The sequence below is a fragment of the Cantharellus anzutake genome, assembly GCF_015039405.1.
Source record: "Cantharellus anzutake strain C23 chromosome Unknown EI90scaffold_24, whole genome shotgun sequence".
Lineage (NCBI taxonomy): Eukaryota > Fungi > Basidiomycota > Agaricomycetes > Cantharellales > Hydnaceae > Cantharellus > Cantharellus anzutake.
Window position 1 is genome coordinate 1 of NW_024066974.1, and position 27,457 is coordinate 27,457.

Consider the following 27,457-nt stretch of genomic DNA (forward strand, 5'->3'; position numbering starts at 1 on the left):
CGCCCGCAATATCAATATCTGTACCTGACAGTTCCGAGGACCATCACGTAGATGTTGAAACTATTGATGATGACCCTAATGGAGATACGACTGAGGAAGAAGACATTCCTCCTACACCCGCATCTCACGATTCAGGATCATTTCGTCCTGATACGTCTCCTGTCTGGAATCCATTCGGCGTAGTGGGTACTGGGAACCGAAGGAAGACGAATAATAGTGCCAGCGCGTCGATGGTCACTCCTGGTATGCAGGTGCTGGAAAGATGGGTTTGACAGGGAAGAGCAAGCCTAAGGGTTCTAGTGACAATGGACGTGGTAGGGCTATGTTATCAGAGGTGCGGATGGAGAGCCTCTCACGAGCGAATTCGAAGTGAGCTCGTTATCAGGCACTCGTATGAGCTTGAGGATTTGTTCGAGACTGATGTTGGGCGGACTATGGACATCGATCAGAAGTCGTTGAGAGCAACCCACGTAATCATAACTTATCGATAGAGACCCATGTTCTAAGTCCTGTAATTACACTTGCTGACGGCGGTAAAGGCTTCCAACCACATGTTGTGAGTCTGGAATCAAATGTTCTGCATGCGATGATACAATACGGTACATACGATACAAAAAAAAGTGAATGAGAGGGGTGGCTGCGGGCCAAGAAAGGGCAGAGTTGTTAAATAGGTAGCAAAGAGGAAAGGAGAGCAACAACAGGGGGGGGGGGGGGCGAGAAGAAGACGAAATAATTAAGATAGCCGTACTCGAATTACAGTGCGAAGATCGTCATTACCAGGATCATTGAACTCGGGGCGCCTCTATTTGGATCTGATCCGTACTGCTGAAGACTTATCTTGGCCCCAACGCTACAAACTAAAAGCAATGTGGATATCGTGTCAAGGAAGGTGATAGAGACCTATATAGAAGTCGACATTCAGGTCTGATTAAGGTTAGGTTCTCTCGAGAGGTGGTAGGTTGTGTGTCCTTGATGCGGCACTTTCAGGGGGGATCGTGAGAGGTCGACGCCATGTCAATGCTGGAGAGAAAATGAAAGCTCCCACATACGTCTGAATAACCAATGACTCCCGCCATACAAGAGATGGAAGGTTAGACGTCGCATCGTTCTGCTCGACATTTAGCTGTTAACCTCCGTGATTTACGTCAACACCACAACGGACACATTTCTGCAGCCAACGAAAGTCAGAAGTGTTCACATTACATACATAGAGATCGAATTGACTCACTTTGTCACGGTCCAGGCTAGGCAATGTAAGTTTTTGCATTATGAGAATTCTCGTTGACGATGTCTCTAATGAATGCTTACCAAAGTCCGATGAGTCCACATGGGAAGCAACTAATGGCGAACCGGGGGAGACAGGAGATAGCAGTCATTTAGTTGCGACTCAATGAACTGGATAGGTCCTGATGATGGGGAGCTTACAAGATAGATGCCAATATCCCTGCCATCTTGTACGCAATAATGAATGACTGATCATTGTCGAGTTGAACACTGCTTAGTACTTACTCCATACGAAGTAGCATAATCATGATTACCCCGCGCGCACTTCGCTAAGACTGGCGCAAAAAAATGCAAAATGTCAAAACTTACGCCCGGGGTCTTCCCGTCTACGACCGATGGACTCACTGAGTGCTTGGTAATCTCTTCCTATTTTTACAAGATCTGCATCTGGCAAATCGAGAGGCATAGGTGGGGGGATGACCATTGGGCGCACATGCATCTCATACGCCTCGGGCTGAGTCGTGTATGTGTGTGTTGATGAACGCGGTGAAGGAGCTGTGACAGTGGACACCCTTGCCACAACCCCTGTTATGTCCGTGGGTGATGCCCGTCCTGAAGGCTCTGCCATTTCTCGCCCATACAAGGCGCTAGAGGGGGGCGGTGTAGGATAGGCGCCGAAATGGAGAGGAAGGGAGCTATTAGTTGGTGGAAGAGCAGGGAGAGAGGAGGCCGGAATTGGAGGTCTATAGGTATTCACAGAAGACGATTCAGGTTCGAGATAGGCATAGGCTGGCGGAGGAGGTTCGAGGGGAGTCGGGGTCGAACCTCCCAGCCTTCCAGGAGCCGAGGAAGAAGGCACCACAGTCAGATTCTTTTCTGGTGTGTCTATGATCATTTGAAGTCACCCAGTCAGGAGAGGGGACCAACTGGTGAGGTGTGGACTAGACCGAGAGGGTGAAAAGCAACGGGACGATGGGATGAGAACACAGCCCTAATTGGTATCGGGAATTCAATGCCGAATTGAATTGTCGGATACAAATTATCAGCGCTTACCCTTGGTCTTGACACACACATATCTGCTCCTGAACATATACCCCTTGCGTTCTCATGCGTTATCTCCCCCCACTACTACTTGATTTTCGTTATCTTGTAATTTTCCATCTTGCCTATGTACGTATATTTAGTACACATACACCATCGTTCAATATCGTTACATACGGTATTATCCACAGAATCCGAACGTACCGCCCTCATCTTCAACTCGCGGCTTCACTTTGAAACAACTTGAGTTGGTTTTGACCTCGCGAAGATGCACCCTACTTGCGGCGGAATTAAAGTGCGCTTGCGTGACTCACGATTTCTTTTTGATTCATTGTCAACTCGGTGACCGTCGTGAAGCCTCAAGTGACTCTCAACCAGGTTGCGCAGTTCTCAGCATCTGATTGGCCGTGTTGTGATTGTGATTGTGATTGGGAACTGCGGGACTGCGCCCGGGGTTTTCCCTTTGCTGTGGAACTGCGCCGCTCGTACTATGTAAAAAGTTGATCCATTTTTTCCATTTTCACGTAATTTCAACGCGATCCTTGACGTTTTACATACTCAACGTCCTTATGTAACACCGCCACTCGGGAGCGTCAACTCAATTTTTAATTACGGCAGTTATCACACAACTATGTACCTTATTTGTATATACATATGACTCATCCTGAGGTCTTTGTCTGCTTCCCGAGGTGTTCCTTATCCAGTCAACGTACGATTGTGCGCTGGGTCACAGCCTATCTCACGCTATTGCATGCTATATAGTAGATTGTCTTCAGCGAATTTTGGCGGCTTTCCCTCAAAACTCTGGTGACAGCCCCTTGTCAAAGGGCTGATTAGGGATCCGTCACCCATGCTGCGTTGACTGGTGGATGTCCACTTGGTGAAGTACCCCAAGTCACTTGCTGAAGGCTGTACATCGAGTGGTCTGAACCCCAGCTGAGCGGCAAACCACTCAGTCTGCTCGGGATGCCCCGTGACCTAAGGAGGGTTGGTGCTGTTTGGCCGGTGTGTGGGCACTCTTGATTCGTCTTTGAGTGCGCCGCTCCAGGTGTGCAGAACGAGGCTCTTGGGGATGGCTTTTTTTTTTTTTTCCTGTTTGTTATATCCTGGCGCAGTCTCCGTATGGAAACTAGCCACCATTTGCAATTTAATTTCTCAATCACATGACCGCTTTGTGCTCCAGCCCTTCGCCCCAATACATGCCATGGATGTTATCACCGCCCAGTTCATCAGCCTCAGCATCCATAACTCAGACAATCAAGAAACTATACATGGTGGACAGTTGACAGAACAACAAAAGGCATATATCCTCAAGCTCCAGAGCGTACGTTTTGTCTGAGGTAGCTGAGGTAGTCTAGATTGTGCTGATCCACATCTTGGTAATAGCACCTTACGAAAGAGCACTTGCTTGCCCACGAGCCATGGTCCGGTCATCGGATTCCTCCCGAGTACATCCAGAGCAGGTTCAGCGACCCTCCCGTCATGTTTTTTGGTATTGGCGTCCAGCTAACTACCGAGGACTTGCTTCCCATTGCCCGGACTCTCAATGCACCTATCTCTATCTGTTCCTCAGGAGATAAACTGATACAACTCCTGTCCCTCGTTAGGGACATTCGTCGCACTATTCGTAAGGGGCTCACGTCACATAGGCGAATCGAATCCTGGGAAATCATGTCACCCAGCACGAATATGACGGTAGTGATATGCATAACCGACAATAGCTTGGACAGATTGTCTCACAAGCCTCTGGATGTGGATGATGAGACCCGTCTTCGCACCATCAAGTGGGAAAAACTGCAGATCTCCGCGGAGGCTCTGCATAATCTGACGGGAAGGGAGCCGAAGTGGTACATAGGCGGTATTGGCCACAATATCGAGTGGGATTGTCGCACTGGCCATCACCTGTTTGGCCTGAAGATGTGTTGAAGCCATGAAGTCATTGCAGTGCTGGTTCCCCTTCATGATTCGTTCGCCTTTCCTTTCCTCAGGGCAGTTCGAGCGTGTTCATTCCTTCCTTCCTTAATATGGTAGTCTCTTCCTCTTGTTCTCCGTTTAGCACTCCCTTGCATTCGAGTTTCCAGCCTTTCGCAAGGCGCTCTCCGTTACGGTTACCCTAGACTGACAGAGAGCTGTTGTTGCGCTTGATTTGTTCTAGACACTTTTCTCACTGCCATCAGTTTTAAATCGAATTAATTGTTTCAACGCGTAATGGGACTCGCTAGTGGGATATGGTCGATGGCAAGTGGTGAAGCACCGTTGCGCACATTGTGCATTGAATGTCCCACCACTGAGCTCGGCGTGCTGCATGTGCTTTAGGTGGGAGCTAAGGAGAAATCTGAAACGGAGGACGCGTTCAACGTGAAGACAACATTTTGCATCATGGATAATGTACGTGTCGGTAAAACCCATCTGCACGAGTCCTTAAGTTACCCAAAATGTGGAATAAAGGAGGTCCAAGAAAGGGTCCGGTACAGGTCTGAAGGGGGAGAACGGAGGGAAGAAAATGCAATAGCAAGGAGGGTAAATCTGGCAAGTGCATAAGAACACGCGCCAATGTAGAACACCCATTTTGAAACAGAGGCGATGTAACGGTCCAGTAATCCTGAGCTTACAATGAGGACCGGGACTGCTGCAACGTACACTGCAGAAATTCGCCAGAGCATCATCTCCACACGTGTTGGGAAGGAGAAAAACCATGCAAGACAATGTATTCCGCCGAAGATTATGCCGGCGACCATAAAGATTCCGTCGACGCGCGCCTCATTACCCCTTGCTCTCGGGAAAGCAGGAGATCCTTCATCCCCCGTTTGAGAAGGCTGATTGTTATTGCTTATGGGAGCTGAAGGAGGCTGATTGCCATTGCTGATAGAAGCGGAAGGGCGGCGATTCAGGACTTCAGGAGGGGATTGATTGCCATTGGCTCCGGAAGTGGAAGGATGAGGCCCCTTTGTCACATGGATCGGGAACCGAACGTCGAGGGGTTTGTGCCGCCACAGCATGGATACCGGAACGTTTAGCACCGCGTATGCAAGGGCTGTCGCTTCAAGTTGCGATCTGTGTAGATGGCTGATCCATCGTCCTACATATTGGGCTATGAACCACACTAGTTGGATGGTCGCGAAGGACTTGGTAAACAGGTCCGACTTGCTTTTATCAAGGATTTGTCGCTTTGTCATCACGACGCGCCATTGATCCCCCGGGCCCGAATTCTCTATTATGCCACGGTACTGCTTAAACAAGGTCAAGGGATCGTCCTCGTTCTCCGGAATCACTGGTTTACATTTGGATGGGTCAAAGAACCCTCCCATAACAACAAAATACGAATGAGTCAGTGTCCATCCTTGTGAAAGATAAACAGGTCAGTAGGCCCAATGCGAATTGAAAATTGCTGATATTCGGTGCGCACCTTCAATCAACTTGCATTTTTCCGACATTCTCGACGCATTTAAGTATTCTTCCCATGCGTCATAAGTAACAATCTCCGGTGAAATCAGCGAAACTATCGCATAGCCAATACGGTCTGATCCAGTTTCCTGGGAGGCACGTCGCCGCTCCGGAACATTTGGGTGGGCGGCTAGCCATACACAAGCAAATACAGTTAGCAGGCAGCCGTACACCAGTCCCCACATGGTTCGACAGTTACGGATATGAGTACAAGCTTCGGACACATCCAACGAAGCACCAGTGATATAAAGAGGAAGGGTAGGCGCACCATAGACGCATCGTATCAGTACGAAGCCGATGAGATTCATCGCCATTTTGGGGGGGATGGAGATGAGGGCGCGTCGAAGGTGCGCGGTCTCAATCTGTGAGCTTTATAGTGTAGCGGCATTAGACGATCATGCGCCATCGCCCAACACCTTCCATGAATGGACGAGCGCTTGAAGATCAAACGCAACGTCTTTAGAGAATTGTTGTTGGGGCAGTGAGAGCTTGACGACGAAAGGCACTGCTAGAAGTACTTAGCGCGAGACGGCAAATCGCTCAGACCTAGATTGGCAAGGACAAGGACATTAATGATTAACATGTTCGGAACCCCTTTACTGTGATTGCGGAGGAGTCTTTTGACGATAAAAAGTCCACAGAGTCAATGATCGCCTGTAAGTCTCGAATAAGTGAGGACGAAAGACGAACAAAGGAGGTTGACTGCCAAACATAGTTGAATGGAATTGTAGCAGAGCGAAACGAGGGTTAGGACTTGAGAGCTTCAAAATTCAAAAGCTGCGCTAGATGAATGACGAGGGCAGTGCTGCTCCACAGCCTTTTCCAACACCCGAAAACTGCTGAGCGCCCATTGTTTGCAAATTGGACACGGGCAACAATATTGGCCGCGGGGCACCAATATAACTCCTCCACACCCCCCTTTGCCGTTCAGCATGAGGAATCAGCGTATGTATTCAGCCTGTGCCAGGTTCTACTGGAGCAACCTGGGCACGCACACCCTCAGAGTCGCGCATTTCACCCAATCCACTTGCAGACAGACTCGGCCTAGTTTGTTGTCGCCCCGTGGACTTGCTGTGCAGTGCGGGATTTTAATTACGGAGGCACCTTTGGACTTGGGGTCACTGTCTGATTTGTCCAAGAATTATTCTATTCCACAAGTGTGGAGTCTTGTCTTTACGTACGGATATAGGTCAGTTTCCGAAGAACGTGACCCATTTCCGTGATCACTTCCGTCGCGTTCCCGGAATTCGTGGTGGCTCTTCCCCTTGCAACTACACAATGGTCCTGTCAAGGTAGACTCTTGGAGGGATTCGGCCAATGTTAGGCCAATGTTGACGCAGAGGACCTGCTTTGGAAATTGAATTTCCTGACTGCGCGTCCCTATCTAATTTATGGGCCCAGCCGTAAGCGAGTCTAGCTTCGTTCTTAAGGCAGCCATTGCAGTTCATCAACTGGATCCCCCGCAACTTGGTCGAGACGGTTCTTTCGCTGTCCGAATAGGCACCGCTTTGGTTGTTTGACCTGCCTTGCAGAAACCACGGCTCGCGAAGCGCTTGCACTTCCCGGTGTCGCTACATAAAGCCCCTATATCGACACTTCATGTCCCCACTCTAATGGCAACCCCTCTCATCAGTTTTGTCCTCGCCTGGGAAAGCGTTTACGCTGCGCCAGCCTCGCCCTACTCCCCGCTTAATGCCACCGAATTCTCGTTCAACACTTCAGAGACTTGCTTTGATATCCGGCACTGCCGGACGCCATTCGGGTTGGTCTCCAGCTGCCTCTTGACCGTATTTGCGTGTGTGTGGACTGCGGTTCACCCCCATCTGCCCAGCCAGACGATAACCCTTTTTTGGCACCTTAAATCAAATCGAGCGGGCTTAATGATATTTTCTCTCGTATCTCCGGAGTTTGTTGTGTTTACGGCATGGTTAGAATTCTGCGATGCTTGGAGACTGTCGAAAAAATGCGAAACGATTCAAGGTGTGCTCTTGACATTCCATGGGACGGGACTGCCTGTTTACTTCTCTCAAGGGTGGACACTTACCCATTCTTATTTTACAATTATGGGTGGCTTTACCGACGGAGGGGATGCAATCACTGATCCATCCGACTTTGGTGATTACCCAGGAATAGTCAAGCCGGTTGGCCACGGCACTGATCGACAAGTCGCGGTGACGAAACAAGAAATCCTTGACAAAAGCAAAGGGGATTTCTTCACCAAGTCCATTGTCATCCTTCAGTTACTATGGTTCACCTGTCAGTATGTTGGGCGATGGGCGAGTCATCTGCCCAGGTCACAACTCGAAGTGATGACTCTGGCCTACACCGCCCTAACCATCATAGTTTGTGCCTTATGGTGGCATAAACCCCTCAACCTTCACTTCCCAATCCAAGTAACGAAAGAATCTCATCAACCCCCACCTACACAGGTTGATCAAATGCATCCGGCCCCCCTCGCAGCGAAGATCGTGGAAATAGACCCCCATTGGATCTTTTTAGTCACCGGACTAATCTTCGGAGGAATTCATTGTCTTGCTTGGTCATTTTCATTTCCGACAAGCGGGGAGACACAGTTGTGGCGTAATGGCGCAATAATGATAACAGTAGCCCCTCCCATTTCAACTATTTACACTTTTACTTCCCGCCGCCAACATGGGCTCGGGATACTCGGCGCGTTGAGTTACCGTATGTTCATTTACGGATCGTATTATCTGGTTGCTCGGGTTATCCTCCTTGTCGTTACATTCACCTCTTTGCGTTCGCCTCCCCCGGCTCTATACCAAACCCCGCAGTGGTCTTCTATCATTCCGCATTTTGGGTAGGGGAGTTGTAGATTTATGTGTTCCATTGCTTGGTATCATCGGAATTTTTCTTTCCCTCCGAGAAAATCCCTACCTGGGAGCTGCCCAGCAGATGTGACAACGACATCTAAATATTATTCACTCTCCTGGACGTACTTCCCCGTTGCGATCCGGAAGTAGAGGCTGGGATCCTGCCTATGTTGGGACGCGGTTCACGTTACAATGTTGCTTGCTGAGCTGCTGCTGCAGGAATACAATGTGTTAGATTACTTAGCGTCTAGTCCGCTGCTGCGCTCACCTTTTTTAGTACATTGAATTCTCCGACTGCGTGTCTCTTATCTGTGCGGCTGGCTGGAAGCTCGCCTAACTTCTTTCTTACCGTAGATATTGCAGTTTATCAACTGGAGCCCTCGCAACTTGGTTGAACTTCCCAACGACGGCTTCTCCCCTGTCTGAATAGGCGCAATTTTGATTGTTTGGCCTGCATTGCAGAAACGGCAGTTCGCCAAGCGGGTGCACTGCCTGGTGTCCCTGCACTCAGCATAAAATCCCTAGGCTGGCACTTCATGTCCCCGCTCTATGGCAACCCTTCTCACCAGTTTCTTCCTCACCTGGAAAAGCGTTTATGCTGCGCCAGCCTCTCCCTACTCCCCGCTTAATGCCACCGGATCCTCGTTCAACATTTCAGAGACCTGCGTTGATATTCGCAACTGCCGGACGCAATTCGAGCTGGTCTCTAGTTGCCTCCTGACTGTATTTGCGTGTGTGTGGACTGCGGTTCACCCCCATCTGCCCAGTCAAACAATAACCCTTTTTTGGCACCTTAATGGTATTGTCTCTCTTATCTCCGGAATTTGTTGTTTTTACAGCATGGGTGGAATTCTGCGATGCTTGGAGACTGTCGAAAAAATGCGGAATGATTGAAGGTGTGCTCTGACTTTCCGAGGGATGGGTCTATCTGTTTACTTTTCTTAAGGGTGGACACTTACCCATTCTTGTTTTACAATTATGGGCGGCTTTGCCGACGGAGGGGATGCAATCACTGATCCGTCCGACTTTGGTGATTACCCAGGAATAGTCAAGCCGGTTGGCCACGGCACTGGTCGACAAGTCGCGGTGACGAAACAAGAAATCCTTGACAAAAGTAAAGGGGATTTCTTCACCAAGTCCATTGTCATCCTTCAGTTACTATGGTTCACCTGTCAGTATGTTGAACGGTGGGCGGGCCATCTGCCCAAATCACAACTTGAAGTGATGACTGTGGCCTACGCTGTCCTAACCATCCTAGTTTGTGCCTTGTGGTGGCATAAACCCCTTAACGTTCACTTCCCAATCCAAGTAACGAGACAATCTCATCATCATCCCCTGACTCCCGAAGCCGATCAAACACGTCCGGCCCACCTTGCAGCGAAGATCATGGAAATAGACCCCCATTGGATATTTTTGGTCACTGGCACGATCTTCGGAGGAATTCACTGTCTTGCCTGGTCATTCTCGTTTCCGACAACGGGGGAGAACCGTGCATGGTGGACTTTCGCAGTAAATATAGCAGCAGGTCCCGCCATCTTGTGTGTTTCCATGACGATGGCTAAGACGAATAATATTCCCTCTTCTGCTTCCAACCGCCCACACGCGCTTGGGATGCTCAGCGCATTGAGTCACCGTCTGTTCTGACACACGTCGTGGTATCTGATTTCTCGGGTTGGTCTCCTTATCATTACATTCACCTCTTTGCGTTCGCCTCCCCCGGGCCTATATCAAACCCCAAAGTGGTCCTCTATCATTCCGCATTTTGGGTAGGGAAGTTGCGGGTCATGTGTGTCACTGTGTTTGCATTCATCAAAATCGTTCCCTTTCCTTCTGAAAAATCCCCGGCCCACACTCCACCTGGGGCACAGGTCCTTTTCCTCAATGCGATGCGTACCACTGACGTCCCATAACACTCTGTGACTCCTTACTCCCTTCGGCTTAACCACACCACTTACAATCGCACCAACCAATTCGTTCATGAATTATGGCGTACTAAGGAATGAATGTGGTGATGGATCCAAACAGCACCCACTTCGACTGCTTGCCAAACCTGTGTGTCATTCTGTGGGCCATGCGGCAGCCATGGAACGTGAATCTGCACAGCCTAAAAGCTGCCCACCTATTCTTTATCACGAGTTTGTGGCTGATACTTGAAGGTGCGATTATCGATTCATACTGAGCCGTGTGCCTATCCAATACGTGCATACAAAGGACCATGGTGGGATTCCTTGCCAGCACACATCCCGCTACAACAAACGTCCTAGAATACGTGTACGCCAAATCCACACGCAGGTGCTGGGAAAACTCCACCTAGCCATGGAAGAGCGGTGTCTACCTATCAAACGAAGAACCGAACGAGCTGCGACTGAGTGTAGCGCCAAAGTCTACAAGTGAGCAAATGTATGCAACCGAGCATATAGGTGTTCAAATTTCAATGGATAATTGATTAGAAAGTGCCGGCGGAGAACGGTCACCATGTCATCTCACTGTCCATGATGGTTCACTGCTTCCACTCGCCCCTTGAATGTATCCTTCTGTGCCACATCCACAGCGACGGTAGGTGTGACAGAAAATCAAGTGTAATTCACTCCCAAAGCCCAGATGTGCAAATAAGTAGCATCGATCAAAAGCCACTGGCGGGTGGTGCTGGCTGGTCAGGGCAGATAATGGTAATATCATTGACCGAGAGAACGCAGCATAATCGGCACGAATGAGTGACAATGCCAGTGATGAATCTCGATCCTCTGCCAAGTTACGACCTCCCGCTGCCGTCCCATACCTCGTACTCAGACACCGCCCATACCTTCGCTCCGAGATTCCATCATGGTTCCGACCTCGGACTTTGACTCCACCTTGGCTGACAAAAGACACCACCCCACCCTGACCCATTCATAGTATGCCTGACTAGTGTAGTTTGTGAGAGGAACCAGCGGTTGGGCACTAAAATTGTAGGTACAAGGCAAAGGGTGACGTTCTTGCCCCTTTACAAGCACCGTCCCAAAATAGTCACCTGAATGCTCGGAAGGTACGCATCCGAAAGCCCTGAGTAGAGCCAGGTGCAGAAAAGTAGTAGAGCCAATGATCGGAACCCCCCTTTCCGCCAAGGCTAGAAGAATAGTTGGGACAACGATGACCTATCCGGCAGTTGAGGGACATGAACAAATACCATGTAGTTTGCAAGAAAGGATGTTAAGAACCGCTGCCATTCCTTCAATCAACACAGATATGACTATCACCAATGGAGCAAAGGGGGAAATTGTCAGAATGTGGGCAGATCCACGCGAAGTCATAGAACCAATGGAGGGGGGACATAAGAAGCGAAATACCCACCGAGCTGCATGTTAGTCAATATGGAATGATATCATGGACCAGAAATAGAAGACATAGGATGTACCCCTGTTCCCGGTCACACGGACCTTCGAGAATATCATGCAAAAGGGAGAAAAAAAGAGTGTGCAATATCAACAAGTGATATCAGATTTGGCACATGCATTCACGGACTACCGCGCGCAAGGGCAGACGATCGAGTATTTATGGGCAGATATCGGAACACTACCAAGGGGAGCCTCGACACTCTATCACGGGCAAGAGGCAAGGAAAATACCTGCACAGCAGTGTCACTCTCCACCTAGTGAATTACGTAGTTTGTGCCGCTTGTGCTTACGTGGTCGACTCTTCTGTGGTTTGGACAGTCTCAATTCCCATCCTTCCGTTGTATCCTCGGCTAGGAATTGATATAACACTGTCTCTATTCCACGACAATGTAACCGCAATGCAAATTCGTTCCATTGTGTTCGAACTGCATGACACGCTGTCACCAATACCGCTTCACACCAGGGAGGTTCTTCTGCATGGGTTTTGGGGCAGTTTGGCGTTCCTAACACGATGTCTTGTACCATAACTTGCATGTACATAGCGTCCCCCTCCCCCTCGTGTACCATACTTAATTTCGTTGTACATAACTTCCGATGCTGATTCCTCTGATGTACCATTTGTTCACTGTACATATCATTCAATGCACTTCCGCGTCATCCTTCATTCTTCCGTGAATGCTGTGCAGGTCGTTGCGATGCGAAGCACGCCATGCAAAGTATTGGAGGAAGAGGACAAGCGGCTGAAAGAACTAAACAGGACGACAAAAGTCGAGTGGGAGCAAAAGATGGTGGAAGGAGGCAGCTGGGGGAGATAACGAGAGAATAACCAGATGGATAAGAGTCGAAGCACCATACCGACGGTGACTTATGTAATAGTTGGCACTTATGCAGCGTGACCCCCCGTATGGGCGACTCACCCGTTCTGGGTTCCCAATCCTAAGGCAAATGTTGCTGACTGCAAGCAGATCTATTCCTTTTCGGTCTGTATCCTTAATGACAGATTCGCCCCATCCCCATATGGGGCTTGTGAGCTTGGCCAGATAGTGGCCTGCATCACACGACGTCAGAGGGGTCGTGTTCGGGCTGCTTTGAAACGCAATAACGAGACAGTTGAAAGGTTAAAATAGGGAAATGGCGGAAGAAAGTGATGAGAGGAATGGAATGAGGACCTCTTGCATGGGCATTCAGTCCACGCTATGGAGTGCGGGAAAACCGAGGAAAATACAAATCGCTTGACACCAAAGATGCTACAGTTGAATGAAATGATTCGGAAGTCACAGGGAGCAAGATAAGCGAGGGTCAGGTGGGCACCTTGCACCTGGATGCCGCTTTGCAAAGGGAAATTCATCTTCAAAGGGGTCAGGGATGGTAACCCAGTCTCCAACTATCAACCCATCATCGGCCAGCTGCTTAATGGCTTCTTCATCTTCAGGCAACTTCATTTGCATGGGCGTGAAGTTGTCCACGTTTCGTTCTTGACATAGGTTACACGACGAACGAAAAGACATACAGATTGGCCATAGTCTTCCTTTGTCATCTAGAGGCAAAGTTGAGAAGTAGGAGGGAATGGGGAAAAGAACGATATTTACCTTGGGCCAAGCGACTTGGATAACGGTCTCAGGGCTGAACATCGCTGGGGTCCCTAAGCGTTTACGCTGGTCAAGGACTGACACGACATCCAGACGAACCACAAAAGTCCAGGGGAATCAATGACCTCTGGATGTGCCTTCCTCCACTCCTTGACAGCAGACGGAGTGATGATCCAACCAGATACTTTAAACATCTGTGCGTTGATGGCAAACAAACCACGCAAACAATCATAAGCAGAATGGTGGCTCATAATAAACAGAACCCTCAGGTCTACTCCACGACCCCGCTCCAATGGCGGCCACCTTGTTCACCATTGCATTTGCCGGAATTGCCCACGCGGCATCTATCCCGAACCTACCCGGGCCTCTTCCCCAGAATACAACCAATTTCTCGCTCAATACATCAGATGTGTGCGATAACCTTCGACATCGCCGGACGATGTGGAGTCTCGTATACGGTTGTCTCCTAACTATCTTCGCCTGCGTCCGGACCGCTGTACACCCCCAGGTGCCCCAAGCTACTTGGGACGCTTTATCATCTCGGATATTCATGGTGGCGGTTGTATTCTTTGCGCCAGAAACGACCCATTAGTGCAGCATGGAAAGAATTTCGGGCAGCTTGGAGAATATCGAAAAGTTGTCAAGGCACTGTCGAAGGTGTGCGCGCACCATACATATGTGTTCATTGCATTGAGTCAAATGAAGCCTGATCTATATTTCGTTGTTATGAATGGTTTCTTCGACACCTCCGCGCAAAAATCGGTCATTCCCGGAGAATATGACGAATCCTCTCTTTCCTCGAGTACTACCCTGGCATCATCGAGAAATCAGGGGATTGTAGAAGAGTAGTAATGACCCGGGACGAAATACTTGACAGAAGCAAAGAACCCTTTCGCTAAATTTATCGTTGTCACCCAGCTACTATGGTTTGTAGCCCATTTGCACAGGTCACGACTGGAAGCGATTATGCTTGCATATGGGGTCCTTAGCATCATTGTGTATGGTGGGACAAGCCTCTCAACATCCGTTTTCCAGCGCGTGTGACAAAGGGGGCCCGTTCCGATACTACCGGTACCGCCCCCAGCCCCGAAGCCAAGGTCGAGCAAGACACACCCCAAGCGAAGAACCAGCCAGATTCAACCCCTCCCCCAACGGAGACTATGCCATCAAAACAGCAGTACTTCGCGTTTGTCCTCTTCAGTGGGCACCATTGTTTGGCGTGGTCATTCTAATTTTCGGGGGACTGGGATAGAAATTTGTGGCGTCCAGGCGCAGTGTTTATTGCAGTGACCCCTGTGCCTTTTGTATGGGCCATAAAAGAAGCGGACAAAAGGAATCGTGTTGCCACTGTCTGCTACCTCCTTTCTTTTTCGTACGGCGCTTGCTCAGGGTAACTTGCTTACTTGACCCTTTCGAGCTTCAGTTCTCTTCTCCAAGGACAAGTCTTTCTCGGATTTCTTGGCGATGGGGGCTCAAGGCCACTTTGCTCAACTCAGATTTTCAATTTGAACAACCTCCTACTCCAACAAACGATCGCCTCCACATTATTCATATGGCCTTGTTGGTACATTTTGCAAGGAAGTTCTTTATGTGCGTCACCATCTTCCAGAAAATGAGGTGCCGCGTAAGCGAGTAAGCGAGAGTCATCCCTATCTGTGTAGGTGACCCAGATACTGAATGAATCACAGACGACTTGTGCATTGTCCCGGTTTTCCCCCGGAGTAGTGGAGAGATCTGCACCGCTTTCCATGTGAAAATAACCAGGTCAAGATAGAATTAACTCCGGGCCTCGGGAAATTTCTCCATTCTTCGTGATTTTTGGTGCAATCTGGGAACGGAACATTTTGACGTTCACGCGAATTTCTGGTCATCATCAGGCTGCCCTAGCTTATCTGGATGTGCCTGTACACGAAATTCCGCGTTGTCCAACAATCGTGGAGGTCATTGCATTCAACATAAAAGCGATACGGTAAAACCAGAGCGAAGATGATGAGAGCAATTGGGCGCAGACATCAAACATTGAAAGGCAAGCATTATATAGATGCAACGTTGACGATACAACGCTTCACCAGCCATGCAAAGCGAGCCCTGATATTCAAAAGAGTCCTTAATCGATACAACAGTAACAGAGGAGTTTTTCGTTGGCAATACCGCAGTACCGATTCTAGCTGGGAGTCTGGGGACGACAAGTCACAAGGACTATAACTCTTGTGAATCCCTCGATATGCAATCAACCAACTAGCACTAGCACTAGGACTTCCAAGCAAGAAACAAAGCAGGCCCTTCATCCTCGGATCCAGGTCACAGCAAATATCTAGTGGGTCTGAAACACATCGTATAGGCGTGTGGTGCAATCCCATAAAGGAGACACGGGGGTTAGTCAGGCAGCCACTAGGCGTGCCGCCGGCGTAGCAGTTAGGACCTGTGAGCGATGGTAGCAATGGTACGTAGAGGCCAGAGTCACTAAGCGCCCATCCGGATGCCACATGTCCAGACACTCCCTAGCGATACGGTGCCCCACATTTGTATGTCGAGAAAAGATGGAAATAAGAACGCCCACAAAGAATGTAGTGAGGCATATGTTGGAGAGGTAGCGCAGAAAAAATGAGAAACGCCACGCAAGTGACTGCCACGTGTAAGCGCTATCCGCGTCATCCACTCGCATACCCAGCAGAGCCTCTTAGAGCCAAAGCCAGCTAGCCGCATTGGGCGATGGGGCAGCCTCTGGGCCACAACAAGGTGAGTTCTCATCCCAGAGGTCCTTGCCCCCATAGTCACCTGAATGTTCCAAAGGCACGCATCCGAAAGCCCGGAGTAGAGTCAACTGAAGACTGCTTCCTTGCAGTGCCCATCGAGTGGGGATGCGGAGCACAGAAAAGAATAGACATTCCGCCAATGATCGAAACCTCTTTTTCCACCGAGGTTAGGAAAATAGTTGAGACAACGATGACCTATCCGGCACTGGTCGAGGGACATGAACATATAGCGACGAACTTACCATGCCTAAGAGAAAGCCTAAGTGAGGGAAGGGAGCGTCAAACGCGTGCAAGGTGACCATCCACATGGAAGCGACTCGCTAGTCTAAAGCTGAGCCTCCCAACGATGCTCGCCGAAAGTAGAAGACAGCCACCGGTGAACGCCTTCAAGTGTTAACGTAGCATGAGGCTCGAAACTCTGAGTGCGCTGTTGGATATTGGAGTGCGTACGTGATGGAAAGCCAGCAGCATTTGGAGGTCGAGGACCTGTTGAAGTCCACTCCCACCATCCCAAACCCAAGGGTGGGAGCGTATGTGGCAATCGGGAGGGGCAGCACCGCATAATCACCGTATGTGTGGGTGAGGAGAAGATAGGGGAGTGGGACGGTGTGATCGGAGTGCAAACGAGAGAAATATAGTAGGCACACGAGCCAGCGAGCCAGGCGGAATGCAAGGGACCCAAATGAGAGGCTATGACGTTGTGATGCCACCGGGTATGGATATGTAGACACCCCTTGGATACTAGCGTGTGACATAAGAACATAGAGGGGGCCATGGCGAACACCCACGCAAATTGTGGATTCACAACGTGCGTTAGAATCTCTGTCTACGGTGTTTACAACATGGATCCGTTTCCTGCTGATCAGAGCCTCCCCGTGAAGAAATAGTTAGCCTTGTGAAAGTGCCGCAAGAATCCAAAGAGGTAAGCAACATCTTCTCCTCAAGCAATTGCTGAAAGATCACCAAAATGGACGGAGAGTACTTATGATCTTTCAGTTCTGGTGTGAACATCCGGTTGGCTTTACAAGTTGAGCGATAGCGATCATTGGATATCATGTCGTCGCGAGGGAGAGCAGATGATCAGCGGCGCAGGAACTGTACTGCCACCACCATACCACACCCTAATTAGGCTTCATTCGGTATGAAGAAACAGGTTTCTTTAGCCTGTTTCTTCCAGTTTTTCAATTCAATATTTCTTTCTCATTTTTTCTACCTAAAGAAACACGCAATTTTTGTATTAAGAAACAGGAAGAAATAGACCAAAGAAACCTGTTTCCCCATACCGAACGAAGCCTAACGTCCTCCCCGTGTTCTGTTCTGAAGCCACATCCGCTCCAATGGCCGCCACCTTGTTTACCATTGCATTTACCGGAATTGCCCACGCGGCATCTATCCCGAACCTACCCGGGCCTCTGCCCCAGAACACAACCAACCTCTCGCTCAATACATCAGATGCGTGCGATAACCTTCGACATTGCCGCACGATGTGGAGTCTCATATACGGTTGTCTCCTGACCATCTTCGCCTGCGTCTGGACCGCTGTGCACCCCAAGGTGCCCGAGGCTGCTTGGGACGCTCAATCATCTCGGATATCCATGCAGTCGCTGCATTCCTTGCGCCAGAAATGACCCTTAGTGCAGCATGGAAAGAATTTCGAGCAGCTTGGAGAATATCGAAAAGTTGTCAAGGCACTGTCGAAGGTGTGCGCGCACTCATACATATGTGCTCATTGCATTGATTCTGATCTGTTCATTTTCGCACAAGGATGGACTCATACACACTCATATTTTGTTGTTATGAATGGTTTCTTCGACACCTCCGAGCAAAAATCGGTCATTCCCGGAAAAGATGACGAACCCTCTACTTTCCTCGAGCAATACCCTGGCATCATCGAGAAATCAGGGGATCACAGAAGAGCAGTAACGACCAGGGACGAAATACTCGACAGAAGTAAAGGAGACCCTTTCGCTAAATCTATCGTTGTCGCCCAGCTACTGTGGTTTATCGCCCAATATGTCGGACGATGGGCGGCTCATTTGCACAGGTCACAACTGGAAGCTATGACGCTTGCATATGCGGTCCTTAGCATCATTGTATATATCCTATGGTGGGACAAGCCCCTCAACATCCGTTTCCCAGTGCGTGTGACGAAGGAGACCAGTCCTGATGCTACCACTGCAACCCCCAGCCCCGAAGCCAAGGTCGAGCAGGACACGCCCAAAGTGGAGAACCAGCCAGATTCAACCTCTCCCCCAGCGAGGAGCGCGCCATCAAAGCAGCAGTTTTTCGTGTTTATAATGACTGCCATCATCTTTGGTGGAATACACTGCTTCGCTTGGTCATTCCACTTTCAGACACACGTGGAAATGCTTCTATGGCGGATTTCAGCCATAATCATTACAGTGTGCCCTATCCCTATCATCGTATGCTTAGGATTATCAGACTATTATGACTCCGACATCGCTGCGGCTTGTGGGACACCCGCTTTGATGATTTACACTGCTGCTCGGCTCATCTTGTTTACTCTTACGTTCACCTCTTTGCGTTTGCCTCCTCCCGACTTATACCAGACCGTTCCTTGGTCTTCCTTCCTGCCGCATCTTGGATAGAGGTATGTATCGCCTTTGTCAAATCATACGGGCGCCCAGCGTTGCTCATCGAGGCATACTAATTCAATTTCGATGACCGAAAAATTCTAGGTTTATACACATTGATGCCTCCGACTTCCTCCCATCTTGTAGTAATAGGAGCAAGCGTTGTTTTGTTTTGTTTTGCACTCGTGCTAGTTTGGAATGCAGCGAACTGTGGAACACCGTGAACTTACACAAAGATATACAACAGCTCAATTATCATTATGCCCTGCTACGACAATTGATCGTACAGCGATACTCTGGGACAGGAAATCATCATCCTTCATTGTCTAGCACATAATCGGCCAACCAGCGGGCCTGTGAATCATCATCATCCCCAACGGGATCCGGCCACATTTGAGCGATTTCATCTTCATAGAACGATTCCTGAGGTACGACAATGCTGACAAAGTCCTTAAATTCTTTCTGAATTCCTGCTGTTTCGAGTATGCCGTAGGTCTTAGACCCCGCGCCTCGGGCGGAGATCAAGTGGCGTTTATAAAAGTCCTTTTTGAGCTCTTTGGCTTGAACGTCTGCCTCCAACTCCTTCGAATGTTTTGTATTCTTGGAATCTTGTTCTCTATGCCGGGATAGGCCATCCAAAGCACGCTGGTACTCTTCCGTCAACCGTTTGTATTGGGAGGGCTGAGAATGCTGTGGAGGGGAGTGCTTGATTAACCCGCCTCCTCGGTGCCGGGACTCGGTACCAAGCTCCATCAGCAGGGCGAGATAAGGAAGTGGGTTTTTAGGATCACGGATGATTCCGACAGGTCGCAGATTGCCATTTCGGGCATCAGTATCCCCTTCTTTTGTCTTGTTCTTGACTTGAACGACGAGTCCCGACAGCTGGTCGCAATCGAAAATAGCTCCGGGTTCCACAGAGCCAAAATAAACTGGGCATAAGAAATCGATCGAGGTTTGATTGATGCAGCATTGCAATATGGCACCCCGAGCCCAGAGGTTAGAAAGTAATTTCCTGGGGGGGGGGGGGTGGCCCTCGGTATTAGCAAACATGTGAAGGGAAATGCAAGGAATAGCTACCGAGAAGGCGTTTCAGGTAAGACGTTCTTTGTGGCAGTCCAATGTGTAAAATTGACAAACGCATCACGGAAAGCCGTTTTGAGGCTCTGATCACACCAGTCGTTATTGCCGAAAAGGATTTGGAGGACATCTAACAGGCGAACAGGTTTCAGCAGATTGCGGTGTCTTTTCTTGTCGATTGGGGCCGTAAAGTCGCGTGCGGTGAGGAGAAGGAAGCGAGCAGCAAGTTCACCCATCGATCCCTTTTCGACCAAACCCGCAAGGCACAAATCCGTGCTCAAAGTCTCCAAGACAGAGGATAACCGTTCCTTGGGCGCATGAGGATGGTACAATAACCGTGCAGCGCCCAAAGCTAAAATTGGTTCCGATGGGGAATGAGTGTAAAGAATGGCGTTGCCGGCCGAGAGGCCTGTGAGAAGTCTCATATGATGGGAGACACTCCGCTCGGCCAACTCGGCGGCCCCAGTACTCATCAGAACAATATCGAGACAAAGCCGCTGTGAAAGCACGGCAAATACATGGTTCTTATTCGTGGCATCAAATCCTCCAACGTCAGCAGTGGTGAGCTTGTAAGCTGCAATGTTGATTAGTTCGTCCGAGCCTGACCTGGGCAGCATTGCGCGCCACCTAAGCAGAAGTCAAGTGAGTAGTTGTCCTTGTAATTTGGGGGGGGAAGGGACATACATAGGCCGCCCATATTGGCTGATATGCTCCAGTGTTTCGAAATGACCCATCTTGACGGGAGTGGAATTTTCGGCCTGCTCGCTCGCGTGCTGATCGAAACCAAGAGCAAAGTAGGGGGGCTCTAGTCGTCGTCGTTTCTCTCTGATTCTTGTGGGAAACACTGTGCGATAATAATGAGCCCTAGCCAGGGAACTTATGGTAAACACTCACCGTCTTGAGGACGAGGTGCAAGAGACGTTAATTTCGTCCCCATAAACACATACCACATTCTCACAGAATCGCTTTGGTTTTGCAATAAACCTAACATAAACCAGAGCCACATCCCCAACTCGTGAGCTTCGTCAAAGTATGTGATGCATAGCGGGTCAGGATCGCTTGTAAGAGTTTGGATAAAGCGGATAAGGTTCTCAACAGCCTTCTTCGCATCCTTCTCGTAATAGATCCTGGCCAGCGCGATCGGGCCACCCTTTTCACCTTTAGATTCATCGAGCTTGGGATACTTCCTTGGTTCTACACCGTACTTTTTCTGTAGCTAAACCAATCGTCAATTCCAATAGAGCCAATAGAGAAAGGTCAAGAACAGGATTTACTTCTTTGGCTCGTTCTATCACTCTTTCGAAGAACTTCACCCGAAAACTTCTTATACCCTTGCCCTCCATTCCCTGGTGCCAACGGCCAAGGACCTCTTTCCTTGTGCAATTCCCCTCACCAAGAATACCTTCGAGCGAGGCTAACATGGTCTCATGTGCAGCTGCAAAGAAACCAGCGATACCCGAAACTGCGCCGATGCTCGAGTAATTATGAGTCTTGAGCTCATCAAAATAGTTATACACGGGCCTGTCCGCTAACGGGTAACCTAAACTGCCCGGTGGACGAAGACATATAGGGAGTGTAAAGATTCGTGAACCAACCTAGAGCAAAAAAATGATCATATTTCCTTTCAGGATCGGGGAGGACAAACACACCTCCGTCAGCATTCGTGATTTCCCAGTCCCAGAACTTTGGACAATGGAGATGGATTTAGCATAACGTAGTTCGTTGAGGTTGCTCTCCTCCCGGTCGATTCGGTCAAGATGCCTGATGAAAGAGAGAGGCGCACTGCCAATAAATCGTACACGGTATGCGGCAGCAAGATCTGCCAGTGACGACTCATCAGAATCCTGGAGAACAATGCGATTCTCAGACTCGCCTTTTTCGACCTCGAGCCTGTAAACAGAGATTATACGTAAGTATGGAATGAGGTCGACGCTGAACAAGCGTACTCATTGTAATAGTAATGAAGGAATCTCCCATTGGGTTCTGCGAGTCGTAGTTTCACATACGCTAAATCATCGATTAATGATCATCAGCGCCCGATGGAGTGCTGGTTGGTACGCACCATATCTGATCAAGGGATCCCATTTCCTCTGTCTGAGAGCGTCTGCGATCAGATCCTTACATTCTGTGCGCTCAACATCGCCGAGACTTTCCACGATCGACGCCAGCTTGGTTTCTGGAATGACTTTCACATCCGCCTTTGCCAGGCACATTGAAAGACGGGACAGAATGCCACAAAAGAGTCCACTCCACGCCTTATGGTCTGCCATGCCCTCAGCCTGCTCTAGGGCATGTTCCCAGCATAGATGAGAGTTCTTGCTGAGCTGAATGACCTTTTCTACTTGATCGTCACGTAGTATGGGGCGTCTTTCACCCAATAATGTGGAAGAATATTGAACATCTCCCATCTTCTCGTCCGGGGGCATCGTTGGGCCTAGACAAGACTCCTGGGTTTATGACTTTGTGTGTGTTGACCCTATGAGAGTGAAAGTACGTCCGAACCGTTACGGGAAGTCTCAAACCTAGATGAAAATAGGTATTGGTCTCTAAACCTGGTTGTAATCATTTGTCAAGAGCACACTCCGCTTGTGGAGTAATCCGGAACAGAACCTCTATAGATAGTAAATCGGGAAGTGAATGTCAATTAGTGGCTTCAGCATGTGAGAGAGGCCCTTCATTCAATCGGCTAGCGTGAGAAGCAAATATTCTTAGAAATCAATGTCTTGGCAAGTGTCTACCAAGGCGCATGTCCCGGGAAATTAATTCCCCATATGACATGCAAGTGTAATGCCACTTTGCGGCTTTTCCGGTGATTGGCATTCGGAACTCTAGCTGAAATGGTAGTAATAGTAAGCCTGCGGCGGCAGAGTGTACGAGCATTCTTCCGCGGAGCTATAATTTCGAGCCTGAGCGTTGCAGTGCTGATCGGACCCTGGCAACGTGTCCGCACGCCGACAAGTCCCAGGCCCTGCCATATTCTTCCTTGGTGGAGCGGTAAATGTTGCTTTTGCTTGGCTCAGATTTTTCGAATAACTCTATCTGCTCCAGCAGATGATCCCCTCTCTACTTTCACTAGTATATAGAGGCTGGGCTCTGCAGGCTGCCTAGCTAGCTAGATCGCCTCCTCATTATCGGTATGGTCTCGAAAATCTCTTGGTCCATTGCTCAAGGGGAAAGTTGTCAGAGCATTCATTCCTATTGCCGTACCCACACTGTTATACAGTAACCTACACAGCGTCGAGTGCCACGATGCAACACATAGCCCCCCCGTGCCACGTTCCTGCCATCTTCCTATACTTCTTTTCACAGCACTCCATCCAATCTACAATCAGCATCCTGCTTTTATTTGCACGCCTACATCATTTATCCAGCCCAGACTATTGGCGTACTCCGATGCGAGCGTTACGGAGGGCAAGTCCTTCAATGTCTACTAGTAGGGTGGACGGGGCTACTAGTAGAGTAGAGCCTGCGACGCACAAGGCCCAAGACTAGTTCATTCATTCGATGGCGCGGAGAAGTTGGATGGTGTTCCCTTTTTGTCAATGCACAGTCACGTAAGTAGCATTCCTCAATATCGAAGTTGATTCCAGTGCAACCAAAGATTCGCCGCAGCTCATGGACACACGCACAAATTTCGACAGGCCAGCCATATTCCCCATTAATTCACATCGCGCACTGCTGCTGTGTCCGTATTCCGGATTTCGGACTTGATGCATTGGACATGGAATGGGGCCTTAATACTGTACGATGACTTGGCGTTCTGGTTCTTTCTTGTCTCAAGCCTTTCTGCACAGGAATGATGTCGTATCACGGCGTTCCAGCCTTTTTCCGATTTTGACTCCGTCTCATCCCGTTCTTGCAAGTCCACTCTCACACTGTCTTCATTGAGGCTTTGAACGGGTATTTTGGTCTTTGTTTCAACTCAGCCTCCCAATCTATCATCCGAACTTAATTTGAGCCACTAGATGATCACGGCGACGAACTCACACTACTGAGCTGGCAGTCAACCAATATATATTCACTCAGCCATTGCACATTAGATCTAGCGCTTCCTATATATAGCTCTATTACCTCCAGACTATCTGGCTTGGCCTTAGAAGGAGTGGCCTTCCATGCTGACCCTGCGACGGCGAAGGATGTAGGGAGTTGATGGGTGGCTAGTTAAAAAGGAGGTAGGCAGTGCATTATAATAGACTGTTCTTGTTATGCAGAGCGACGATGCTATGTGTCTACGATTATGTCATCCTAGGTGGGGGATGAAAGACGTCCAGGATATAGTTCGGTAAAGAGCGGCGGGTGGAGATTGCAAAGACGTAAATGTGAGAGTGAACAGGATAATCCGAGCAATAGCATAAAAAAGCATGGAGAGACTTAAAAGGAACTCGCTTGTGCCTTCATCCTTTTCCAGTCTTTCAATGGCCCATGCTGAAGCGCCAGGGCTCACAGTCATAATTATCGCAGATATGCGCCACAAAAGTTTCTCCGCATGCGTCGGAAATAGAAATGACCATGCAAGGCAATGAACCCCACCAAAAATGATACCAGTAACTAAAAATATCCATGTGGGACTTGTCTCCATGAGCTTCGCTGCAGGGGAAGTTGGATTTGACGTGTTCTCTGTTTTGGGCAGTGCTGGATCAGCGACGGCATCGGAATTTGAGGGATTGGGCTCAGTCTCTTCCGTTACATGGATTGGGAAATGGACGTCCAGTGGTTTATGCCACCACAAAGCACAAACAAGGATGCTAAGTGCCGCATAGGCAACAGTCATCGTTTCCAGAAGTGACCTGGGTAGATGGCCTGCCCACCGTCCAACATACTGGGTTGTGAACCACAGTAACTGGAGCACGACAATGGACTTTGCAAAAAAGTTGCCTTTGCTTCTGTCGAGGATCTGCTCCCTACTTACTGCGACCTCTCTGTGATCTCCCGACCTCGCAATTATACCAGGGTATTTCACAAAGAGCGTAGAAGGGTCTTCATTTCCATCTAGCTTCACTGCTTTTCGTTTGGAGGAGTCGAAGAAGCCACCCATAATAACAAAATATGAATGGGTGAATGACCATCCTTGTAAAAAAAATCGATGTTCAGAATTCAACTGAATTGAGTCATTCAGCGCAAACCTTTGATTCCAGCACACCTTGTTGATATTCTCCAAGCTACGGAGAACTCTCTCCATGCAGCCGAAACCAACAGCTCCGGAAAAATCAACATACAAATCATATCAACCTTACGAGAACCCTCCCCAAACGACCAAGCCGAATATTGCTTAGGCACATCTGGATGGATTGCTGTCCACATGCAAGCGATCATCGTAAGGAGGCAGCTGTACACTATGCTCCACATAGTCCGACAGTTACGCAGATCGTTACACGCATCCGAGTAATTTATGGAGAAAGCTGTACTGTTGGGTGGTGGATGTCCACAGATCTGAGGTGTAGGTGCGGCATAGATGCTTTGGGTGAGGATAAAGCTGACGAGAGCGGCTGCCATTGTAACGTAGATGATGCAGGTACAATGACGATTTGGATACCCAGTTTGTGAGTTTTATACCCCCACCGGGACGAGGCAGTGTAGTACTTTGTCAAATACCCGGCTTAGCTGAACAAACGCGCGTTCGTAGGATTCCAAAAAAATTGCAAAAGGATATAGACGCTCTGGGAAGCTGCGCGTCCGATTTTGGATAAGGAACACAATTCATTGACTCTTTAGGAAACAGTAGTGCTTTTGCAATAATTACGTGACCCTTTTGGCTCATCATCCAAATGGGACGTGCAGATTTTTTTTTGTCCCTCAACTGCAAGCCAGCAAATGGAATGGGGCGTTCAGTAAGCAAGGGAACGGTACCAAGGATGTGAGATGTATTCAAGTCGTTCTGTACTTAATTTATCTAGAAAGGTAATGAGAGAGTAAAATCCCAGCGCGCGTGCGTGTGCCCTCTCGGAATGAGTTGCTGAATGTGATATGCACTGGCATGGCCTTGAGTCGAAGTACTTAAGTTTCCAAGGAACCGTCAGAGAGAACTCAAAAGCCACAGGAGTACAATTTGTTCAGTTGATGCGGTGCTTGGAATCCCTTGATGGACCCTGCAACGGTGAAGGATGTAGGGAGTTGATGAGTAGTGCATTTGTGTCTGAATAATAGACTGTTCTTGTTATGCAAAGCTATGGTGTCTACGATCATGTCATCCTAGGTGGGGTATGAAAGATGTCCAGGATATAGTTCGGTAAAGAGTGGGGGGCGGAGACCGCAAGGACGTAAACGTGAGAGTGAACAGGATAATCCGAGCAAAAGGATAAAGAGCCAGGGGGAGACCTCCAAAGAATCCAATTATATCTTCAGCGTATTCCTGTCTTACGTAGCTCCACGCTAAAGAGCCAGGGCCCAGAGTAATAATTATCGCAGATATGCGCCACAAAAGTTTCTCCGCACGCGTCGGAAATGGAAATGACCACGCGAGGCAATGAATACCACCAAAAATGATACCAGTGACTGCGAGTATCCATAAGGAAGTTGTCTCTAGAGTCTCCGCTGGAGGGGAAGTCGGATTGGACGCGTTCTCCATTTTAGGCATCACTTGATCAGCGATGGCTTCGGAATTTTGGGGATCGGGGTGAGTCTCCTCCGTTACAGGGATTGGGAAATGGACATCCAGCGGTTTATGCCACCACAGAGCATAGATGAGGATACTAAGTGCCGCATAGGCAAGAGTCATCGTTTCCAGTTGTGACCTGGGTAGATGACTTGCCCACCGTCCAGCATACTGAGTGGTGAACCACAGTAACTGGAGCACGACAACTGACTTTGCAAGAAAGTCGCCTTTACTTCTGTCGAGGATCTGTTCCCTTGTTATTGCAACCTTTCTATCGTCTCCCGACTTGTGGATTATGCCGGGGTATTTCTCAAACAGAGTACAAGGATCTTCGTTTCCATCTGGCTCCACTACCTCTTGTGTGAAATAGTCGAAGAAGCCACCCATGTTAACAAAATATGAATGGGTGAGTGTCCATCCTTGTGAAAGAATCGACATCAGGTTTCAGAGCTTTTTTGCCATTCGAACACAAACCTTTAATTCCAGCACACTTTTTTGACATTCTCCGAGCCATGGAGAAGTCTTCCCATGCAGCCGCAACAATCATCTCCGGCAAAACTAACGTCAAAATCATTTGAGTGCGGCGGGAACCGGTTTGGGGCGACCAAGCCGAATACTGCTTAGGCACTCCTGGATGCATGGCTGTCCAGACGCAAGCGAATATCGTAAGGAGGCAACTGTACACCATGCTCCACATAGTCTGACAGGTGCGTAGATCGTTACAAGCATCCGAGTAATTTATGGAGAGAGCTGTACTGTTGTTGGGTGGGGGATGTTGACAGATCTGAGGTGCATCAGGTGCAGCATAGATGCTTTGGGTGAGGATAAAGCTGACGAGAGCAGCTGCCATTGTAACGTAGATGATGCAGGTACAATGAAGATTTGGACACCCAGTTTGTGAGTTTTATACCCCCACTGTGTGAGGTCTTAGGGTT

The 27,457-nt window shown here is 49.0% G+C and overlaps 12 protein-coding genes across 12 annotated transcripts; 6 read left to right on the plus strand and 6 right to left on the minus strand.

Moving 5' to 3' along the window:
- Window positions 1-851: 851 nt before the first annotated feature.
- Window positions 852-1,970, minus strand: EI90DRAFT_3058212 (uncharacterized protein). Its single transcript, XM_039060357.1, has 7 exons — window positions 1,630-1,970; window positions 1,510-1,559; window positions 1,426-1,451; window positions 1,309-1,338; window positions 1,229-1,244; window positions 1,050-1,168; window positions 852-980 (listed from the first exon to the last, which is right to left on the minus strand). Exons 1-6 carry the CDS (start codon window positions 1,850-1,852, stop codon window positions 1,127-1,129), a joined length of 387 nt encoding a protein of 128 aa, XP_038915839.1. The 5' UTR covers window positions 1,853-1,970; the 3' UTR covers window positions 852-980; window positions 1,050-1,126.
- A 1,408-nt stretch (window positions 1,971-3,378) lies between these two features.
- On the plus strand, window positions 3,379-4,480 carry EI90DRAFT_2996134 (uncharacterized protein). The gene is made up of 2 exons (XM_039056207.1): window positions 3,379-3,589; window positions 3,652-4,480. The coding sequence occupies exons 1-2, from the start codon at window positions 3,470-3,472 to the stop codon at window positions 4,189-4,191; spliced, it is 660 nt and encodes a 219-aa protein (XP_038915840.1). The 5' UTR covers window positions 3,379-3,469; the 3' UTR covers window positions 4,192-4,480.
- A 211-nt stretch (window positions 4,481-4,691) lies between these two features.
- EI90DRAFT_3016479 (uncharacterized protein) lies at window positions 4,692-6,023 on the minus strand (the record flags this gene model as incomplete). Its single annotated transcript, XM_039056993.1, has 2 exons — window positions 4,692-5,605; window positions 5,672-6,023. The coding sequence occupies 2 exons, from the start codon at window positions 6,021-6,023 to the stop codon at window positions 4,692-4,694; spliced, it is 1,266 nt and encodes a 421-aa protein (XP_038915841.1).
- A 1,531-nt stretch (window positions 6,024-7,554) lies between these two features.
- EI90DRAFT_3058220 (uncharacterized protein) lies at window positions 7,555-8,715 on the plus strand. The gene is made up of 2 exons (XM_039060358.1): window positions 7,555-7,689; window positions 7,741-8,715. The coding sequence occupies exons 1-2, from the start codon at window positions 7,590-7,592 to the stop codon at window positions 8,529-8,531; spliced, it is 891 nt and encodes a 296-aa protein (XP_038915842.1). The 5' UTR covers window positions 7,555-7,589; the 3' UTR covers window positions 8,532-8,715.
- A 175-nt stretch (window positions 8,716-8,890) lies between these two features.
- On the plus strand, window positions 8,891-9,336 carry EI90DRAFT_3058225 (uncharacterized protein; the record flags this gene model as incomplete). Its single annotated transcript, XM_039060359.1, has 1 exon — window positions 8,891-9,336. A coding segment is annotated over exon 1 (247 nt), but the record flags the coding sequence as incomplete, so codon positions are not given.
- Window positions 8,935-10,226, plus strand: EI90DRAFT_1055117 (uncharacterized protein). Its single transcript, XM_039051439.1, has 2 exons — window positions 8,935-9,436; window positions 9,487-10,226. The coding sequence occupies exons 1-2, from the start codon at window positions 9,337-9,339 to the stop codon at window positions 10,182-10,184; spliced, it is 798 nt and encodes a 265-aa protein (XP_038915844.1). The 5' UTR covers window positions 8,935-9,336; the 3' UTR covers window positions 10,185-10,226.
- Window positions 10,227-12,040: 1,814 nt separating this feature from the next.
- EI90DRAFT_3058229 (uncharacterized protein) lies at window positions 12,041-12,763 on the minus strand. Its single transcript, XM_039060360.1, has 2 exons — window positions 12,205-12,763; window positions 12,041-12,144 (listed from the first exon to the last, which is right to left on the minus strand). The coding sequence occupies exons 1-2, from the start codon at window positions 12,545-12,547 to the stop codon at window positions 12,119-12,121; spliced, it is 369 nt and encodes a 122-aa protein (XP_038915845.1). The 5' UTR covers window positions 12,548-12,763; the 3' UTR covers window positions 12,041-12,118.
- Window positions 12,764-13,638: 875 nt separating this feature from the next.
- On the plus strand, window positions 13,639-14,237 carry EI90DRAFT_1055423 (uncharacterized protein). Its single transcript, XM_039051441.1, has 3 exons — window positions 13,639-13,699; window positions 13,764-14,160; window positions 14,209-14,237. The coding sequence occupies exon 2, from the start codon at window positions 13,796-13,798 to the stop codon at window positions 14,093-14,095; it is 300 nt and encodes a 99-aa protein (XP_038915846.1). The 5' UTR covers window positions 13,639-13,699; window positions 13,764-13,795; the 3' UTR covers window positions 14,096-14,160; window positions 14,209-14,237.
- Window positions 14,238-17,386: 3,149 nt separating this feature from the next.
- Window positions 17,387-19,278, plus strand: EI90DRAFT_3058240 (uncharacterized protein). The gene is made up of 3 exons (XM_039060361.1): window positions 17,387-17,959; window positions 18,024-18,870; window positions 18,959-19,278. The coding sequence occupies exons 1-2, from the start codon at window positions 17,884-17,886 to the stop codon at window positions 18,866-18,868; spliced, it is 921 nt and encodes a 306-aa protein (XP_038915847.1). The 5' UTR covers window positions 17,387-17,883; the 3' UTR covers window positions 18,869-18,870; window positions 18,959-19,278.
- On the minus strand, window positions 19,103-22,547 carry EI90DRAFT_2996148 (uncharacterized protein). Its single transcript, XM_039056208.1, has 9 exons — window positions 21,993-22,547; window positions 21,877-21,937; window positions 21,804-21,820; window positions 21,580-21,749; window positions 21,205-21,525; window positions 20,825-21,146; window positions 20,615-20,774; window positions 19,931-20,557; window positions 19,103-19,865 (listed from the first exon to the last, which is right to left on the minus strand). The coding sequence occupies exons 1-9, from the start codon at window positions 22,354-22,356 to the stop codon at window positions 19,166-19,168; spliced, it is 2,742 nt and encodes a 913-aa protein (XP_038915848.1). The 5' UTR covers window positions 22,357-22,547; the 3' UTR covers window positions 19,103-19,165.
- A 1,382-nt stretch (window positions 22,548-23,929) lies between these two features.
- EI90DRAFT_3154710 (uncharacterized protein) lies at window positions 23,930-25,598 on the minus strand. The gene is made up of 3 exons (XM_039065945.1): window positions 25,529-25,598; window positions 25,054-25,504; window positions 23,930-24,997 (listed from the first exon to the last, which is right to left on the minus strand). Exons 2-3 carry the CDS (start codon window positions 25,421-25,423, stop codon window positions 24,171-24,173), a joined length of 1,197 nt encoding a protein of 398 aa, XP_038915849.1. The 5' UTR covers window positions 25,424-25,504; window positions 25,529-25,598; the 3' UTR covers window positions 23,930-24,170.
- A 516-nt stretch (window positions 25,599-26,114) lies between these two features.
- EI90DRAFT_2921046 (uncharacterized protein) lies at window positions 26,115-27,372 on the minus strand (the record flags this gene model as incomplete). Its single annotated transcript, XM_039054765.1, has 2 exons — window positions 26,115-26,941; window positions 26,997-27,372. The coding sequence occupies 2 exons, from the start codon at window positions 27,370-27,372 to the stop codon at window positions 26,115-26,117; spliced, it is 1,203 nt and encodes a 400-aa protein (XP_038915850.1).
- Between the last annotated feature and the right edge of the window lie 85 nt (window positions 27,373-27,457).

What these genes read in the sequence shown, in the direction of transcription:
- EI90DRAFT_3058212 (XM_039060357.1), bottom strand. Translation starts at nt 1,852, where the DNA reads ATGGCAGAGCCTTCAGGACGGGCATCACCCACGGACATAACAGGGGTT. An exon ending in ATTATGCTACTTCGTATGGA is followed by an intron (nt 1,452 to 1,509) that starts GTAAGTACTAAG and finishes ATTGCGTACAAG; the next exon opens with ATGGCAGGGATATTGGCATC. An exon ending in GGGATATTGGCATCTATCTT is followed by an intron (nt 1,339 to 1,425) that starts GTAAGCTCCCCA and finishes GTTCGCCATTAG; the next exon opens with TTGCTTCCCATGTGGACTCA.
- EI90DRAFT_3058220 (XM_039060358.1), top strand. Translation starts at nt 7,590, where the DNA reads ATGATATTTTCTCTCGTATCTCCGGAGTTTGTTGTGTTTACGGCATGG. An exon ending in AAAATGCGAAACGATTCAAG is followed by an intron (nt 7,690 to 7,740) that starts GTGTGCTCTTGA and finishes ACTTCTCTCAAG; the next exon opens with GGTGGACACTTACCCATTCT.
- EI90DRAFT_3058240 (XM_039060361.1), top strand. Translation starts at nt 17,884, where the DNA reads ATGACCCTTAGTGCAGCATGGAAAGAATTTCGAGCAGCTTGGAGAATA. An exon ending in TTGTCAAGGCACTGTCGAAG is followed by an intron (nt 17,960 to 18,023) that starts GTGTGCGCGCAC and finishes TTTTCGCACAAG; the next exon opens with GATGGACTCATACACACTCA.
- EI90DRAFT_1055423 (XM_039051441.1), top strand. Translation starts at nt 13,796, where the DNA reads ATGGCGGCCACCTTGTTCACCATTGCATTTGCCGGAATTGCCCACGCG.
- EI90DRAFT_2996134 (XM_039056207.1), top strand. Translation starts at nt 3,470, where the DNA reads ATGGATGTTATCACCGCCCAGTTCATCAGCCTCAGCATCCATAACTCA. An exon ending in ATATCCTCAAGCTCCAGAGC is followed by an intron (nt 3,590 to 3,651) that starts GTACGTTTTGTC and finishes TCTTGGTAATAG; the next exon opens with CACCTTACGAAAGAGCACTT.
- EI90DRAFT_2996148 (XM_039056208.1), bottom strand. Translation starts at nt 22,356, where the DNA reads ATGCCCCCGGACGAGAAGATGGGAGATGTTCAATATTCTTCCACATTA. An exon ending in GGATCCCTTGATCAGATATG is followed by an intron (nt 21,938 to 21,992) that starts GTGCGTACCAAC and finishes TCGATGATTTAG; the next exon opens with CGTATGTGAAACTACGACTC. An exon ending in TGCACCTCGTCCTCAAGACG is followed by an intron (nt 20,775 to 20,824) that starts GTGAGTGTTTAC and finishes ATTATCGCACAG; the next exon opens with TGTTTCCCACAAGAATCAGA.
- EI90DRAFT_3154710 (XM_039065945.1), bottom strand. Translation starts at nt 25,423, where the DNA reads ATGGCAGCCGCTCTCGTCAGCTTTATCCTCACCCAAAGCATCTATGCC. An exon ending in AAGGTGTGCTGGAATCAAAG is followed by an intron (nt 24,998 to 25,053) that starts GTTTGCGCTGAA and finishes TTTTTTTACAAG; the next exon opens with GATGGTCATTCACCCATTCA.
- EI90DRAFT_3058229 (XM_039060360.1), bottom strand. Translation starts at nt 12,547, where the DNA reads ATGTACAGTGAACAAATGGTACATCAGAGGAATCAGCATCGGAAGTTA. An exon ending in ACCACAGAAGAGTCGACCAC is followed by an intron (nt 12,145 to 12,204) that starts GTAAGCACAAGC and finishes ACTGCTGTGCAG; the next exon opens with GTATTTTCCTTGCCTCTTGC.
- EI90DRAFT_1055117 (XM_039051439.1), top strand. Translation starts at nt 9,337, where the DNA reads ATGGTATTGTCTCTCTTATCTCCGGAATTTGTTGTTTTTACAGCATGG. An exon ending in AAAATGCGGAATGATTGAAG is followed by an intron (nt 9,437 to 9,486) that starts GTGTGCTCTGAC and finishes ACTTTTCTTAAG; the next exon opens with GGTGGACACTTACCCATTCT.